General features: G+C 41.2%; 2 protein-coding genes across 8 annotated transcripts in view; one reads left to right on the top strand and one right to left on the bottom strand.

Moving 5' to 3' along the window:
* Positions 1 to 6,728, top strand: part of CORIN (corin, serine peptidase) — a 226,590-nt gene extending 219,862 nt beyond the window's left edge. For all 3 annotated transcript variants that reach the window (XM_005853139.2, XM_014534321.1, XM_014534317.1), the window contains 2 exons: positions 878 to 1,011; positions 4,935 to 6,728. In XM_005853139.2, coding sequence (XP_005853201.1) covers positions 878 to 1,011; positions 4,935 to 5,117 — 317 coding nt within the window. In that variant the 3' untranslated portion in view covers positions 5,118 to 6,728. The remainder of the gene's footprint in view (positions 1 to 877; positions 1,012 to 4,934) is intronic.
* A 1,057-nt stretch (positions 6,729 to 7,785) lies between these two features.
* ATP10D (ATPase, class V, type 10D) overlaps positions 7,786 to 16,455 on the bottom strand; it is an 86,788-nt gene continuing 78,118 nt past the window's right edge. For all 5 annotated transcript variants that reach the window (XM_005853135.2, XM_005853133.2, XM_005853134.2 and 2 more), the window contains 2 exons: positions 12,328 to 12,515; positions 7,786 to 9,561 (listed from right to left, as the gene is read on the bottom strand). In XM_005853135.2, coding sequence (XP_005853197.1) covers positions 9,237 to 9,561; positions 12,328 to 12,515 — 513 coding nt within the window. In that variant the 3' untranslated portion in view covers positions 7,786 to 9,236. The remainder of the gene's footprint in view (positions 9,562 to 12,327; positions 12,516 to 16,455) is intronic.

Below are 16,455 nucleotides of genomic sequence, written 5' to 3'. Positions count from 1 at the left end.
CCCCATGCATGCTAGCGATTGTTCTTATGACCATTCTTTGACAACTCCTGGAACTTTCACTGTCCTCATCACACTGATTTTTCCAAACATGATTCCTTCTCCCAATCAGGTCCCCTGTGCATTTCCACTGCATCCCCATCCCCATTTGTAGAATGGCGAAGCAACTACGAATTCATGCTTCCAGAAGCCATTGTCCTCTTTTGAGAACTTTCCAGCAAGATGGAATTCACACAGTCCCCTTGGATGCTAAGGGACGGCTTTGTCCCTGTCAACATCTCTCTGTCATGTCCTCTAGGATGAAAGGTTCTTACCTCAAATAATGGCCCCCATAGCGCATGGTCTCGTGGTGAGACACAGGTGTTAAGCCGAGGAGAGGGCGGGCCCTGCCTGCTGGAGGCACCGGGTGTGGCCTGCGGCCGAGCTGGCAGCCTCCTGTCTGAGGCAGAGCCATGGGGTGATCACTTTCCATTTCATTGCAGTGGCTGTTGGTTTTATTGGGGAAAGTGTGAGCCAAGTTACCTGCCCAGGGGACTTAACCACTCCGTGCCTCGCTTTTCTCAATACAACAAAGGGGTTTGACTGGAGGATTGCCGTCAGCCCTTCTAATTGGAAAATTCTGATTGCAAACAAGCCTTGATTTTGAAATGACATTTTAAGTAAAGAATAAAAATGTAATCATTTAATATATAGTTAGCCTCATTTTGAGCCATTTTACCCTTCTTTTTATATTTTCTTTCCTCCTTCCCTCCTTCCCTTCCCTTCCCTTATTTTGAGCCATTTTACCCTTCTTTTTATATTTTCTTTCCTCCTTCCCTCCTTCCCTTCCTTTCCCTTCCCTTCCCTTCCCTTCCCTTCCCTTTTCTTTTTTAATACCCAGTGCCCTTCAAGCTGCAGGAGGGAGAAGTCCGGGTGATTTCTCTGGAGCAGTGTCAGTCCTACTTCGACATGAAGACCATCACCACCCGGATGATATGTGCCGGCTATGAGTCTGGCACAGTGGACTCGTGCATGGTAAGTTGTTTTCTGATTATTGAGGTAATTCAGTTCAGCAGTAACTCCAGGGGGCCCACACAAACTCATTGTTATTCACGTGAGGCCTTTCGGGGACATTTTTGGAAAATGACTTGTCAGCAGATGTGTATTTGCACGGCGATGTCCTCCATCCAGGACCCTGCGAGTCCCCATACTGCCTCCATGCCCTTGGCTCACTCAGGTGACCTTCAGCTCGCTCCTCCACCGCCTGGGGCACAGCACGTGCGTCAGCAACCAGAGGGAAAGCAGCTGTTCTGGTCCATCTCTTGGGACCATTTTAGGGGCTAAGACAAATGAGTTTCTAAGAGGAGCAAGTGGTAACCAGGGCCCCAACCAGGCTGCCTGGGAAGCAGGGGGGCACCAAGGGCATTTTTAGCCATTGGGGTGAAGACATTAAAGCACAGGCAACACCCCAGCACCCAGGGGTGTGACAGAGCCACCTCTATCTCAGCAGGTGGTCACACCGGCATTGTCTGGGCCTGCACTTGACTCCCAACATGTCTACAAATGTCACTGCATGCGACTCAGACACTCGGGATTCATGGTCACAGCAGTTCGTAGAGCAGGCTCACTAAGCAGTTCAGGGAAGCATCTTCTTTGTTACTTGGTAAACTAAACACTCATTGGCTATTGCACTGGACTGGCTCCCAGGGAAGGAAAAAAAGGGCAAGTGCTCAAAGAAGCTGACGACGGAGCGGGGACAGCAGTTATTCTCCGCCAAGGCTGTGAAGCACCTTTGCTATTTCACTGCTTTGGACTAGGTCCAGCTGCCCCGCCCCACGTTAGAATTGAAGAGATTCAACAATGATGTTACCGCTGGCCTAGCATAACAACATGACACTTCTGGTGGTCCTGCTTCAGAGTGGGCAGACCCGGGACTGGGGACGGCCCGGTGGGGATTCCTTAGACAGTTGCCAGGGGAAAGAGGGAGGCAGGCAGCTGGTTCCCTTAGAGCTTCATGAGGCCACCGTCCCTGCAGCCCCTTGGCCACAGCATTCAGCTGAGGTGGGCAGGGATGGAGGAATCCCGCCTTCCAAGCAAGAGTCCCGGGTTTGATTTCCGGGACTCTTAAATAATACATAAATATTATTTATATTTAAGTATATATAAATAATAAAAATTTAAAAATAGTGTTTTGGGAGGCAGAATGGTGTAGGGCTTGGGACACAGCATTTGCAGCCTGAAAGATCTGGGTTGGAACCCATCTCTGCTGGTAAGAATAATGAGACCTGGAGAAATTGTCTAACCTCTCTAGAAAGGTTCTTCATGAGTGAAATGGGACTGAGTCTAATTTGCACGGTGTTTGGTGTAGGTGAAAGCCCCTATCTTTCACTTATCTGTGTGGGATGTCTGGCATATACAGTCAACGAAGAGTAACTGTGTACATATTAACATTTATCACTTGGTGCTTATTGTGTTGCAGGATCTCTTCCAAATGCTTGATAACAACTCATTTAATCCTCACAATCACCTATTGTGATGTTTCATTGTTTTTCCTAGTTTACAGATCGAGAAAAGAAGGGACCAGAGAGGTTCAGTAATTTACCCAATATCACACAGCAGGAAAGGTGGTAGAGTAAGGATATGAAGCCAGGCAGTCTGGCTCCAGGGCCCCGGTGTTGGGCCACTACGCCATCTAGTCGCACTGATGACTGTGAATACATTTCTCCAAAGGAGGGGCAAGAAGGTGATTCTTGAAAGAGAACTGAAGGCTGTGCACAGACACAGGCACAGGCATTTCATATCAGGTGCCTAATGTGAACCGAGTCACGCCAACTTCTTCAGCTGTGGGAATTCGGCACTGCGGGGATCTTAAGTGCCCATCGGAGATTCTCTAACACAGCTCCAGGTAGAAAATAAAACAAACCACAAAGCAAACCAAAGCTAGGTCTGGTTTGACTAGGTCTGAAGCAAGATTCTTCACCAGAACCTCTCGTTGTCTTTCCGAATTATCAACGGGGCCCTTTGGAAGCTGCGGGTCCCTCTGTTAAAGTCTAGAAATCATCGGGATCAAACCTGAAGCCAAACATTAACTTTGGCCCAAAGCCCAGGATTACTAAGAGGAAAAGAGGGCCAGAAAGACCAGACAAACTGGGCCTCCGCTGTTTCTCCCTGTCGTTTTGAATGGCTGCTTCTGCGCCTCTTGTTCTCTACCTTAGAAATGTCCATCACCTGGCTAACCCACCTCACACCCGCGTGTTAGGAAGGCACTTTTTCTGTTCTTCCCCACCTGGAAGTAATCGCTCATTACTGTGACGATGCCTTAGTCCTTAGACTTTGCTTTCATGTAAAGGTATTCTGGTTAGCAAAGCAAACTTTCGGCCCCTCAGTGACAAAAACAGTGCCTCCCTCTGTGTGGGCCTCAGCAGGAACCTTGCAAAGAGCAGATGCTAAATAATTATCAGGTTAAATTTCTGATCTGGAAGTGTAGAGCGAACCTGTAAACATGCCCCATTTTAATCAACTCTCTGGCATAATGAATAGCTCAACCTAAATAAGTCAGCATCTTAGCATTTCTCCTATATATGGGGAGAAGAAAAAAATGTGGAGTATGTCTAATAAAAATTGTGGAGTATGTCTAATATTTCCGGTAAATTTTGCTTAAAATTTTCCAATTGGACTCTTTAGGCAGAACAATTTATTCACACCCTTGCATGGTCTACGCTCGTTACTTAGGTTTATGGCATTAGGAATTTATGATATCAAGATCACCACCTCCCCAAAAGCACACAGCACAATCAAAAATTCAGTTTTGCTTAACAGCAGTCCTATTCACTGACATTTCTCAGCAGAAAGTTAGCCTAGTTATTATAGGGTTGGAATCCTGCTGCTAGGCTGCCCGAATTTAAATTATAGCCCTGCCAATAAACAAGTTCCACACCTGTTGTGCTTCATTTTTATTATCTCTAAAATAAATTTAATAATAATTGTTATATCATATTATTACTATCACCAACACATAAAAATTTTGTGAGGATTAAACGAGGTAATACAGGGCAAGTGTTCAGAAAAGTATCAGTAAACATGATTACCGTTGTTCTTCAATGTTGCCAAGTGGGAATGAGCATAGATATACTTCCAAGTTTGAAACTCTTGCAGTGCCAGGAGTATTTGTAAATTTCCACCATATTTGCTTCCTTATTTTCTAAGGTATCAATCCTTTTCTTTTGAGGCGCTGCAGAATACACCCTCTAACCTACTCTGATCTTTCAGATGTAGCAAATATTAACTTTCTAAAGTTATTGTGTCTTAAGATTAATTATATGTGGCAAAAGAACTGAATATGTGTCAAGTGCAACATCTAAACTTAAATATCAAGAATGAAAATCTCTATGCATACGAAATATAGATTATAAAGAAATGAAATACCTTATGGCAAATAATTCTTATGTGGTATTTTCCATTCAAGTATGCTAATTGCCAAGGTCCTAGGAACTATTAAGAAATGCAGTATGCGGTCCCTGAGTGTATTTTACTTAATGCATTCATTCACGTAGTCAGAATCTTGAACGTGGTAAGTTCCATGTTGGGTACTTTCTACATTTATAAAATGGGTCAAAGTTAAAGAATGTGATTATGAGAGAATTGATTCTGATACATTTAAGAAATATGACATATTTTGATAAGTACGGGAAATGACTGACAAATGTCTTCTGATTTCACAGAAAAAAATAGTCTTTTCCCAAGCCATCCCTATCCTTTTAGACTTTAAAATGTCCATTTGGAAGTTCTATTTATGGAGTGGAGAGCATGTCCCTCCACAGGTTGACGATAAAAGCTTTGTGGAAATTTTCCAAAAGGTTGGTTAAGCTGGGCTCGGCTGTAGTGTACCCTCAGGATAACATGCACACCGTTAGGGCTCTGAAATACCCGTGACTAATGTTTCCTGCTATTCATTACAGGGGGACAGCGGCGGGCCACTTGTTTGTGAGCAGCCTGGAGGACAGTGGACATTGTTTGGCCTAACTTCATGGGGCTCCGTCTGCTTTTCCAAAGTCCTGGGGCCTGGAGTTTACAGCAATGTGTCCTACTTCACCAAGTGGATTGAGAGACAAATATACATTCACACCTTCCTCCTAAACTGATTCCAAAGATGACCAGAGACGTGGCCAGCGACACTCAGAGAAAACGGGGTCTTGGCTGTGGAGCACTTTCTGCAAACAGCTGTACAGAAAAGCACTCCCTGGGCACATGGACAGGGGTGCTGGGCAGTGCACTGCACGCCTCCATGCTTGTTTCAGGCTAATGTTATTCAGCTTTATTTTCAGCTTTATTTTTCTTACTTCAAGTTCGATGAAAGTCTTTTTTTTTTTTTTAAAGCAAAGCTTATTTTGTTGTTTTGTCAGCCTAACCTTGACCACTAGTGCGAAATTGCCGGCCCTGAAGAGTGAGGGTAATGCAGGCGCCAGGGCAACAGTTATAAAGTTCCCTCTTATCCAGTCACAAAAAAAGGACACTGAGATGCAGGCTGACCAATCTTGGCCAGCTTTTGTTTCTCAAGTACAATAGCATAGTGGCAACTTTCATATAAGCCTTGGTGACTTGCTTTTGATTTATTAAAAGCCAAGATAATTTACATGCTTAAGTTATTGACTATGACTCTTCTAAAGTCTTTAAAATGTTGAGCACTGATGAAAGACAGAGGCGAAAGACAAGTAGCATCCCTGTAGGTCGCTGCAGCAGCAAGACACACTGAACACAGAGCTCTTTAGACATCACTATGAGCACTGACATGGTAGGGTTGCGTGTTCTGAATTTAAGCCAAGGTTGTAATGTGGTAGAAAAGTCTCCACAGAACTTTCCCTATAGCTGGGGTTTGTTCAGTATCTGACTGAGATTTCAAAAACCAGGAAAATATCCATGGGCAATATTTTTATTTGGTTCCCCCTATGTGACGATTGAATTTGAGATTCTACTTTGCCAAAGGAGAACTCGCCTTAGACTGCAGAGATGCAATTTAAAAAAAAATTAAATTGCACCTTACCCCAGTGAAATATTTTCCAGTGTGTCCATACCAATGAAGTACAGAAATGTATCTCAAAGCACAGGAAAGCTCTGCATAACATTTTGTAATTTTCCCTGAAAGATATTTAATATCTGGTGTTGCTAATTCTTCCCATCGATAATTAAAGCAAACATTTAAAGATGCTTTTAAGCACTAGGCCACTTACCCACATCAATATCTTTAGTGATTAGTGGTTACTTTTTCCACACTAAAAAGCTTCAGAACACAAGTCATCACCTGCACCTAATTTAGTCAGCCAGGCACCCATTTTTGCAACATCCAAATGCCTTTGGAACAAGTAGGATTCCCTACTAAGCTCCACCAGCAACCTGGACTGCCTCCGCATTCCACATAGAGACTACCTGCAGTTTTATACATGTATTTTTGTACTCTTTTCTACGTGCGCACATATTTGAAATCCAAAAAAGTTGTCTTGACACTTTCCATGTTATTCATCGCTTGTTCTGTAGTTTGTATAAATGTACTGAGAATGTGACATCCAGCAATTGAATGTTGGTCACAAATGTATGGAAGTTGAAGAATATGGGTCAGTTTTGTTTTGTTTTGGTTGTAGGTACATACTTAATGTAACGACTTTTAGCCTTGCTCAACTGATGTTCAGTGAAATGTACATGTTGTACTTATTTTAAATAACCATTAATACAAATAAAATGGTATACTCTCTTTTTTTTATGTGTGTGGAGCATGGATAGTATGTCCCGGAAAATTGTCTTTCCCAATATAATAGTTGGCACCCAATTTCTCCCCAGTCAAAATACCTGTCTTCTATCGGACTTTCACAGGAACGTGCTTTGACTTTACAGGACAGGTAACGCCTTGATTAGTCTGGAATTAGGGTTGCTAATACTCTCAAATTACCCATGGAGCATCCAACAAAAACTGTAGCCCTGGTAAGAGTGTAAGGATTTTTAATGTCTAGAGTACATTTCAGGAAATGGATCCAATTCTTTCGTAAGTCTTTTGGGGTAAAATTGCATCCCCAAATGTATACTATTAAGCACGTTTCTTTGGCTACTAGGAGCAATTATGTTAATTTCTCAAATTTTGGTGAAAAACGTTCAATACCGAAATGCAACAGTTCACATCAGCTTGGGTAACCTGTGTAAGAATTTTTTACTTGTAAATGAGACCATTTAAAGGCTTAGAACAGATCCCAGTTCCTTTTCACTTGGGAGGCAGATGTATTTAAGAACCCAGAATTTTTAAAAAATTTAAAAATACACTTTAACATCCAGAAATAAAATACAATTTTTGTACTAAATATTTACTAAATATATAAAAATTATATTAAGTACATGATAGCTTCACCTCTGTTCAGGGCATTGAGTTTGTAACTAATTTATAAAAAAAAAAATCAGTATTCAGTGTTCTTGGGATTTTGGAATCAAGGAATTGTGGCCCCATCACATGAACACTCCAGAGTTTCATCTACTCATAAGTACAGATACTTGACAGTTTTTCTTAGTCTTTTTGGCTCATTCCTTTATCATTAGATTCTAAAACTTTATTAGAGAAAATATTTCTAATTTTTTATTTATCAGAAGATTTATCTCAGGGAATGAATGTCAGCTACTATGAGGATAACAAGTGATATAACATCATAGATTTTTCCGTATAAGAAAAAGCCCAAACAATATTCTGGTAAAAGGTGTACTTAGAGATTTTCCTTCTAAGTTCTGGTACCAATTACAGTTGGATTCAGTGAGTATCCACAGGAGTGATGTCAGTTTTGTATCACATTATTTATTAAACAGTTTATTTAAAATAAAAATCTATAAGGAAGCAGAAAGCAACTTCCATTAGCTATGTGGGATTTTGAAAGTTCTGGAAATTGGTCTATATAAAAGACTATTTACAATAATATCAGAAGGCTACAAAAATAGGACAGTAGGCAGTAGGTAGAAGATAAAGTCCTGAGAATAATAGTTTAATAGTCATTAAGACAACTTTGATAAAGAAACAAAACATTAGCATGGAGATTTCATGAAGGGAATTCTGGGTGATTGGTGGCTGACAATTTTCAGATGAACCGATGTAGAATTTTAAAAGAACTCAACAAGAATACATGATTTTACAACTGGCCTTATTTGGTATAAACTAGTTTCTTGTTCCAGCAAAAGTCAGCATACATGATTTGCAACAGCAGTTAACCTGCAATAGATATTTCTGTTCTAAAATGTATTAAAATACAAATTTTTTTAAGAACCTCATGGAATCCTGAGAACCACCTGTCCTAGTCTCAATTCCTAGCTCATTTTTAGAGGTTACAACCCCCAAAAAGTTGTATGGCATTGCAAGGACTATGAACTCTCAAATGGTCTCTTGATGATTGTTTTGAAATTGATTGTCTCATCTTGATCAGGCTATTGTCAGTTTTAGGATATGACAGGATATTGCCAAATGGCCCACGGGCTCAGCTGATTCTGTGTCTCACCCATGGCTTCTGTTCCCCAATGAACATCTGCACACAGGTTGACCCATTACCTGATGGAGGCCTAGCCTCCCCCTTGCCCCTTCCCAATGAAGGCTCCACCGCAAGAGAACACTGAAATGAACAGAGAGGTATGCCTAAGCATCTTCAGTCAGAAGACCAAAAACATCTCAGGAAATAAAAAGCTATTAATAACTAACTATATTCTATTTTTCTATTTTAGGTACATTGTTGTTTAAAGGGCTCTTGTAACCTTTTTCCTCTGGAAATTAGCTGTTTATAACTTTTTTTTTTCCATGTGGAACTCTTTGAATTCCAACTAATCAATCCAACTACTTTTTTTTTTCTTAAAAAAAATCAAATCAGATTAGAGTCTGCTCAGTTAAAGCATTTCTCTGGAATCTGAGATCTCACAGTAAAATAAATATATCTCAAATAGTGAAAACACTTATATGTCTAAGACAATTAAAATGCTCTCTTAAAATCCAAAATGTTTCATAAAAACATTTGATTCTGAATTAAATACTTTAATTCCCTAAACTCTGTCTAGGTCAAACCCTATCCTCTCTTACAAATGCATCTGTGAACATACCATCAAGGTCATCACATTGGCTTTTTCAGACCAGTAACATATTCATGACCCTTAAGGGAAATCCAAGTCACTCTTGCTTGGTAGAGGTGCATCTTCAAAGTCCTCTTCCAAACTCGAAGGGATCCTTGCAACTCCAAAGAGGGTATCCTGCCTTTTTAACCCTTTGAGGGTCCAGCCACCCATGAGGTCTTGGTTTCACAACAGTCTGAGTCCAAGGCAGTTTCATGTAGATTTCCGTGCTCAGCAGCACAAGAAGTTGCTGACATCATGGCAAAGACAACAGAAGGGCCGCTCATGGCTCCTCTCTCTGACTTGGCAGCTGAGTGGTCAGCACACTTAGACGTCGCTTGACCCATCTTTCCAGCCCCTCTCCACTTCTTGAGGGCTTCAGTCCTCTCCTCTGGAGTCAGTCTGTCCAAGTGCTTAGCCCTCAGGAGTGGAGACGGAAACAGGGATCCCTGAAGAACTCGGTAGATAAACCTAGGTTACAAAAAGCATCACGGAATTACCTTCACCTCAAGTGCATCAGAGGACACAAAAAATACTCACCAATTAGAACTAGTAGAAGGGTGGTCTGGTGGCCCCCTTGAGGTAAAGGGGGAGGATAAGCAAAATATAAAATAGAAATGACAACAATATTAAATAAATTAATATTTGTAAAACACTAGTAGTGAGTGCCTTATGAGTGCTTGTTAAACAAACAAAAATGTATAATAGTAGAGATACCAACAGTGCTGCATCATAGGTGTAATGTTAGGTTAAATAAGAAAGTACATGTAAAGCAGTCAGAGTGTTGGCACATAGCAAGTGTTCAAAAAATGTTAGCTATGAATGGCTTACAGCTACGGTAACAAATTACCACAAACTCGTCCTGCAGCTGGCAGTGTTTATGCTGTTATAGCATTCTCAAAAGCCTTGTGGGTCACCAATGTATGTCATGGGGATCTATGCCATTAGATAAGAGGGTCTTCCACAGATCTTTCCTGTATAATCCCATCTCCTCTCTTGAAGGCTGTAGAGATGGTAGAGGGATCCATGAGTCACACCCCTAATCTCTAGCAAAAGGTCTTCCAGCCATACTCTTGGCCTCTCTAGAGCATACTCAAAAGAATCAGTCTCCTGATTTTAGCAACTTCTAAAATCTGGATAGGCTGAGGATTTCCTAAATCTAGTTCCTTTTAACTTCAATAGTTCTTCCTTCATCTCTTTTCTCTCACAATTTATCATAAGCAACAAGAAAAAACCAGGCCAGACCTTCAACACTTTGCTTGGAAATCTCCTCAGCTAAATATTCAAGTTCAAAATTTACAAAGTCTGCTTTCCACATAATAGTAATGTTTTTCGGCTACATTTTCTGCTGCCGTATTGCCAAGATCCATTTACCTTAAATTTCCAATAACTTGTTCCTAATTTCATTTTGAGTCTTCACCAGCAGTGCCTTTAACTTTCACATTTCTAGCAATGTCCTGTTTATGATAATATATGTATTTTCTAGGCTTTCCCTCTCACGCTTTCTCACTTTCTTCTGAGTCCTCACCAGCAAGCATTGATGTCCATATTTCTATCTATAGTCTGTTTAGGAAGTCCCGTATTTCTCTATGATGTGCCTCAAAATTCTTCCAGTCTCTGCCCAGTACCCAATTTCAAAGCCACTTGCACATTTTTGAGTATTTGTTACAGCAGCACCCATCTTCCTGGCAGCAAAACTTACATGTTTCCTGTGGCTGCTGTAACAAGTTACCACAAACTTAGCGGCTTAGAACAACAACAATTTATTCTCTCATAGTTCCGAAGGCCGGGGATTCTGAAAACACTTTCACTGGGCCAAAATGACTGTTTCAGAAGGCCCATGCTCCCTCTGGAGGATCCACTCCTTGCTTCCTCCGGCTCCCGGGGGCTGTCAGCATGCCTGGGCTTATGGCGAAGGAAACTCTGGCTCCCTGGTCACAGTGCCTTCTCTTTTGTCTGGTCAGATCTCCTTCTGCCTCTCTCTTATAAGGACGCTTGCTATTTCATTTAGGGCCCACGCAGCTAATACAGGCTGTTCTCCCTGCCTCAACACCCTTAACATAATCACATCTGCCAAGACCACCTTTGCTACATAAGGTAATACTTACAGGTCCTAACGATTAGGACATGGATATCTTTTTAGGGGGGTCATTTTTTCAGCCTACCACAGCAATATTAGAATTTTAATGGTAATACTCTTGAAGGAATTTCTGAAGGCTATAACTTTAATTGTTTCTTCATAAATTCTACAAGTTCATCTTGTCAGTATTTTAAATCTTAGAGCTGGGAATAACAGTGAACACTACAGAAGCACTTCCGTTTGAGAGAAATTGTTAAGTATGCGACTGTAACCACCGCAGAATGACTCAGGTGGGTTTCCTTGTGCATTTCTAGAAGGGATGTCCACTAGCAAAAAAGGTTTGTGGCCGTTGTGCTTGATGATGGTGTTACAGATCAGGGTTGGCAAACTTCTTCCGATGGCCTCGGTAGTGATATTGCAGGCTTTGGAAGCCATTCAGCCTTTGCTGCAACTATTCAACTGTGCCGTAGAGCAGAAGCAGCCACAGACAGTCATTAATGAGCATGGCCATGTTCCAATAATATGTTATTTACAAAATCAGGCAGCAGGCCAGATTTGATCTGTGAGTCACAGTTTGTCAACCCTGTTAGAGAATAATATGAAATCATCATTTTGACTCTGATATCATGTTTAAAAATATAAAACAACTATTTCTATAGTGTTTTCAGCTAAACAGATTTTATAAAACTGTAAGAAGAAGAGCTCTAACAGACTTTAAAGAATCTATAGATTAAAAACCCATGCATACTTCTGAGCCATTTTCATCCCATGCCATATCAGAAATCACCTAAAAGGGGAAGAATAACTGAAGTCAAATAAGGAAGAAAAGTTGTGCGGTTTTAAGTGTTTATGAGGAGTGGGAGATGGCAGAACAAAAAGACAGGAAAGCATCTAAGTCCTTGGATAACCAGCAAAGATGCCCTATCCGGTGGACTGGACTGTCGACCAGATTGGAGTTTTCCATGAGAAACAAACCTGCCCTTTGCATTCGTCACTTTTGTTCTCTGGTAAAACAGTTAAAAACAATATTTTAACTAGTAGACAGACCGACTTCTTCACTGCTAACTGGATAGTCTATCATCCATTCTTAGCAGTTGCATGGAGAACCGAGGGCTCTGATTTCACGTATGCTCTTGGTGACAAAACAAGTACCATACCTGGGAAGAAGAGCAACGCAGACTGTGAGGACACAGACTAGGTAGAACACTGGATCCAGCAGGTGCTCCTGCATAATCCAGTAGGGGTTGGAGGGTGGGTTGCAAGTGACACACATGGCTCCAAAAGCCAAGGCAAAGAAGAAATAAGACAAGATGCTACCAACGATGACCAGCATGTGGATCCAAGTCTGCAAGACAAGAAGCACAGGGGAAATGAACACTGGCTCGCAGGGTTTTGCAGCTGTGTTGTAGAGACAACATGTCTAGGTAGTAGGTGAATGGGGTGACACCTCAACAAACAAAACACAAAAATACTGAAGCGTAAAGACAAGAGCATCTTTCATGAACAGCTCGTATCCCTATTTAAATTGTGAAAAACTAAGTCAAGTGCCAAAAGGTAATTCTGATGCCTAGTTTATTTTGGTTCTTTTTTTAAAGATACATTATTATTGATTTCAGAGAGGAAGGGAAGGTAGAGACAGAAACATCAATGATGAAAGAGAATCATTGATCGGCTGCCTCCTGCATGCCTCACACTGGGGATCGAGCCCACAACTGGGACATGTGCCCTGACTGGGAATCGAACCGTGACCTCCTGGTTCATAGGTCGACGCTCAGTCACTGAACTACACCAGCCGGGCACTAGTTTATTCTGTATTATCCACGAACCATGTGGTGTTTGGATTTTCTCATTAATTTTTTTTTTTTTCATATAGTCTCACTCATTAGTCTGTTTCTTCATTAAGGTAATACTTTAATTCAGTGAGCCGCAAACTTTGTCCATTCACACTGTGGTGGTCATTACTGTTGCGCACCAATATTCTCATTCTTTTCCGCAAATAAGCATTCGGAAGGATTGTACTTCTCCCATTCCCTCAAAAGTAAGCCTGGCCACCTGTCCTGCTTTGACCATTGAAATGTGAATGGAAGGGACATGCACAACTTTGAGGTCAGAAGCAGGGAAGAGCTGGTGCCCAATTTTCTATGCTGTCTCCTTTCCTTCCATGTTGACCAAGAAGTTCCCATTGGGGACAGTTCCAGAAGGTAGAGCTCCAAGACTCAGCCGGGTCTTAGAGCCACCCCTCAGGACAATTGCTCTAGAGCTGTCTAGAACCTTAGTTAATGTTACATATGCAAGAAATAAATCTCTGTGGATCACAGCATAACCTAGCTACCTTCATATTCATGTATAGCCTGCAATATTATTTTTTAAAATATTTTTTCTCAAAAATGGCTCACTATTTAATTAACTTTATTTAGAAAAAATAAGCAGATTTCTACCTTAAATATAAAATTAACTTTATTTAGAAAAAATAAGCAGATTCCTACCTTAAATATAACATTAGCATTACCTGTATTAATAGTGCTGAGTCTGGAGGCTGGTCTGTTTTTGTTACAATAGGAAATTAGTGAGAACTGTTGTGATAAAACAGAATAGCCCCTCTTTGATACAATCTGAAGTACGAGGAGAAAAACACCTTCGCATTATGTAGCATCCAGTGTTGTTTAGTGCAATGCACATACAGTCCTGCCTAAATCACAGTGTACACCTTGGTGCTGTATGCTTTTGGGGACAGCACTGCCTTTATTAATCTTTGTTATTTTCCCACCGTTATACTTTGCAAACAAGAGCCAATTTTCTCCTTCACACCTAATTTTCCCATGGTTGATATCTTCAAAAGTCACAAAGACTGCTTTTTTTTTGAAACAATGATGTCTTCTTTCTTTCTCAAATGGCCTTCCTTTCCATTGAGCCTACTGCCCGAAAGTTAACATGGGCTTTGGCAAGTGAGACAGTGCCTTGATGGAGCTGACACATGAAAATAAATTGGTACAAGGAAGTTAAGGTCAAGGGAAATTGGGTAAAAACCAACAGGGAGGTGGGAGGTGACAATGACATGGTGAGCAATAGGGGAAGGGAAACCGATTCCTGGTCTCAGAATGGCTGACTCATTGACAAGGCCCTGAGCATTAGAAACAATGTGATTCTTACGCCAGGGAGAAACAATCATTAAAAAATCGTTTCTTCCTGGCATGGGAACAATTCTTTAACGATGCATCCTTTATATAGCAGCCACTGTTTTTCTTGGCACTTAGCTTTCACTTCCCTTCCTCTTATGAGGACACGGGCATTGTGCACAGTCTTGGCAACACATTCCGCCTCTGGCCAAAGCCTGTGACTAGAGCTAAGGAATATAATTCTGTCACCACCGAATAAACTCGGGGCACAATGAGGCAAGAGCAGAAAGAGAGGACTGGGGCCAATTCAGAGCAGAGAACCATCCCAACAAGCCTGCCCACTAGTTTCTGTTCCCGGATCTCCAGAGCCACTCTGGTTTCTCGGGATGGTTTTGTTTTGTTTTGTTTTGTTTTACCAGGGCTCTTCTAGATACTTTTAATAACTTTTCTGTTTGCTCAGGTTAGCCAGAGCAGCTTGCTGTGGCTCAATACCAGTGAACTCACTTTATGTGTTAGATCCTTCAGGACACTCATAAATGTCAGAATTTATGACACTGCCCTAGGCAGTAACCAAAAGTACCTACAGAGTTGCTTAATGATGAACTTAAACAGATAAAACAATGTCAAATATTTTAGTTCTAGAATTCCCTTTATTCTCCTCACCTGGTATTTATTAACCTTTCACTATACTTGAGGCATATATTTAGGTTATAAGCAAAATGAGGGATTCCAAAAATGCTCAGTCCCACTTTAGAAATCATGATATACACTTCTAATAATAGCTCATGTAACATTTTAAACTATAACCTCACTTCAGCTACTTCCTGTTTGGAATACATCACTATCAGGTATAACCTCACTTCAGCTACTTCCTGTTTGGAATACATTTTAAACTATAAATGGTAAACAGACCCCAAACACGGGTTAGTCATATAATCATTCATTTACCCATTCAAATATTTTTGCACATACTGTGTGCCAGTCTTGTCATAAATAATGGTATACAGTGGTTAAAAAAGGAAACATGAACCGGGCCCTCAAAGAGATGATAATGTAATGCAGAAGAGAAACATCAATCAGATCATCACATAATTCAATGAATAATTATAAACTATTGTTAGAGCTATGAATAAAACAAGAGGATGATATGAGAAAACTGGATGGCTAGGGAGAGGCTCTTGGTGGAGTAGCATTTTTGCTGAGATCTCAAATAACATAGGAGCTGGGTGAAGAACAGGGATCCAAGGGGAACAAGGACTACTCCCATCAGAAGATGCGGTAAATGCTGAGGCTCTGATGTTGTAACGAGGTCAATGTATCTGAGAAACAGAGAGAGAGACAGTGTGGATCCAGCCTACAAATAAAGGGAAATGAGGCTGGAGAGAGGCATCACTGCATGAAGTCTCACAGGCCATCTTAGGACTCTTGTATTTTATTACAAGTACATTGGGAAGCCGCTGAAGGATTTCCACCAAAGGAGGGCAAAAGGTAGCATTTATGTCTCCACGGAGGATTCTGGTTGTTTTCTAGAGAAGGGCTAGAGAGGTCAAGGGCAGATGTGGGAAGACTAAGGAGGCTGTCCAGGACAAGATGACAGTGAGCTTGACTACAGCAGAGACGATGCCCATGGAGATGAGTGAGCAGCATAATAATCACAGAGGTAGTTTATGCTCCTGAGGTGGGTAAATGTGCTTTATCTGCGAGGGAAGGTTTGCAATAAAGCTCCCCTTGTTTGAATCTCACACTTTGGTTTTGCTGCAGAGAGCCACCGTGCAACCATTTTGATGAAAAGACTTAATTTTACCGTTAACTCAGAAACTAAGTTTGAAAAAGACCTAGATTTAAGCAAATGGTAGGAATTCTGGAGGGAGAAAAATACGTTTATTTTGTATTATGAGAAAAGCATAAAATCATCACTTACTGACTAGAGTCAGTATACCAGGATTATGGCATAACACCTCTTTTTATTTGCGTTGAAAGGCATCAACTTGGTCTTGAAGAATGCTGGCCATAGATGGATAACTGTTGCTCCACCTTGATACCCCTCCATGAACCCTCCACTGTGAACACCACCAAGGGCACCAGGCAGGTGTGTTCCCCTTTCCTGGCTGCATCATGGCACCAAAGAATCAACAATCAACAAGCTGTGTATCCCTTCTCCCACGGAGA

Source organism: Myotis brandtii, unplaced genomic scaffold (genome assembly GCF_000412655.1).
Source record: "Myotis brandtii unplaced genomic scaffold, ASM41265v1 scaffold10, whole genome shotgun sequence".
Classification (NCBI taxonomy): Eukaryota; Metazoa; Chordata; class Mammalia; order Chiroptera; family Vespertilionidae; genus Myotis; species Myotis brandtii.
The sequence above is the reverse complement of the archived record's forward strand: the minus strand, read 5'-3'. Positions and strand labels throughout refer to the sequence as shown.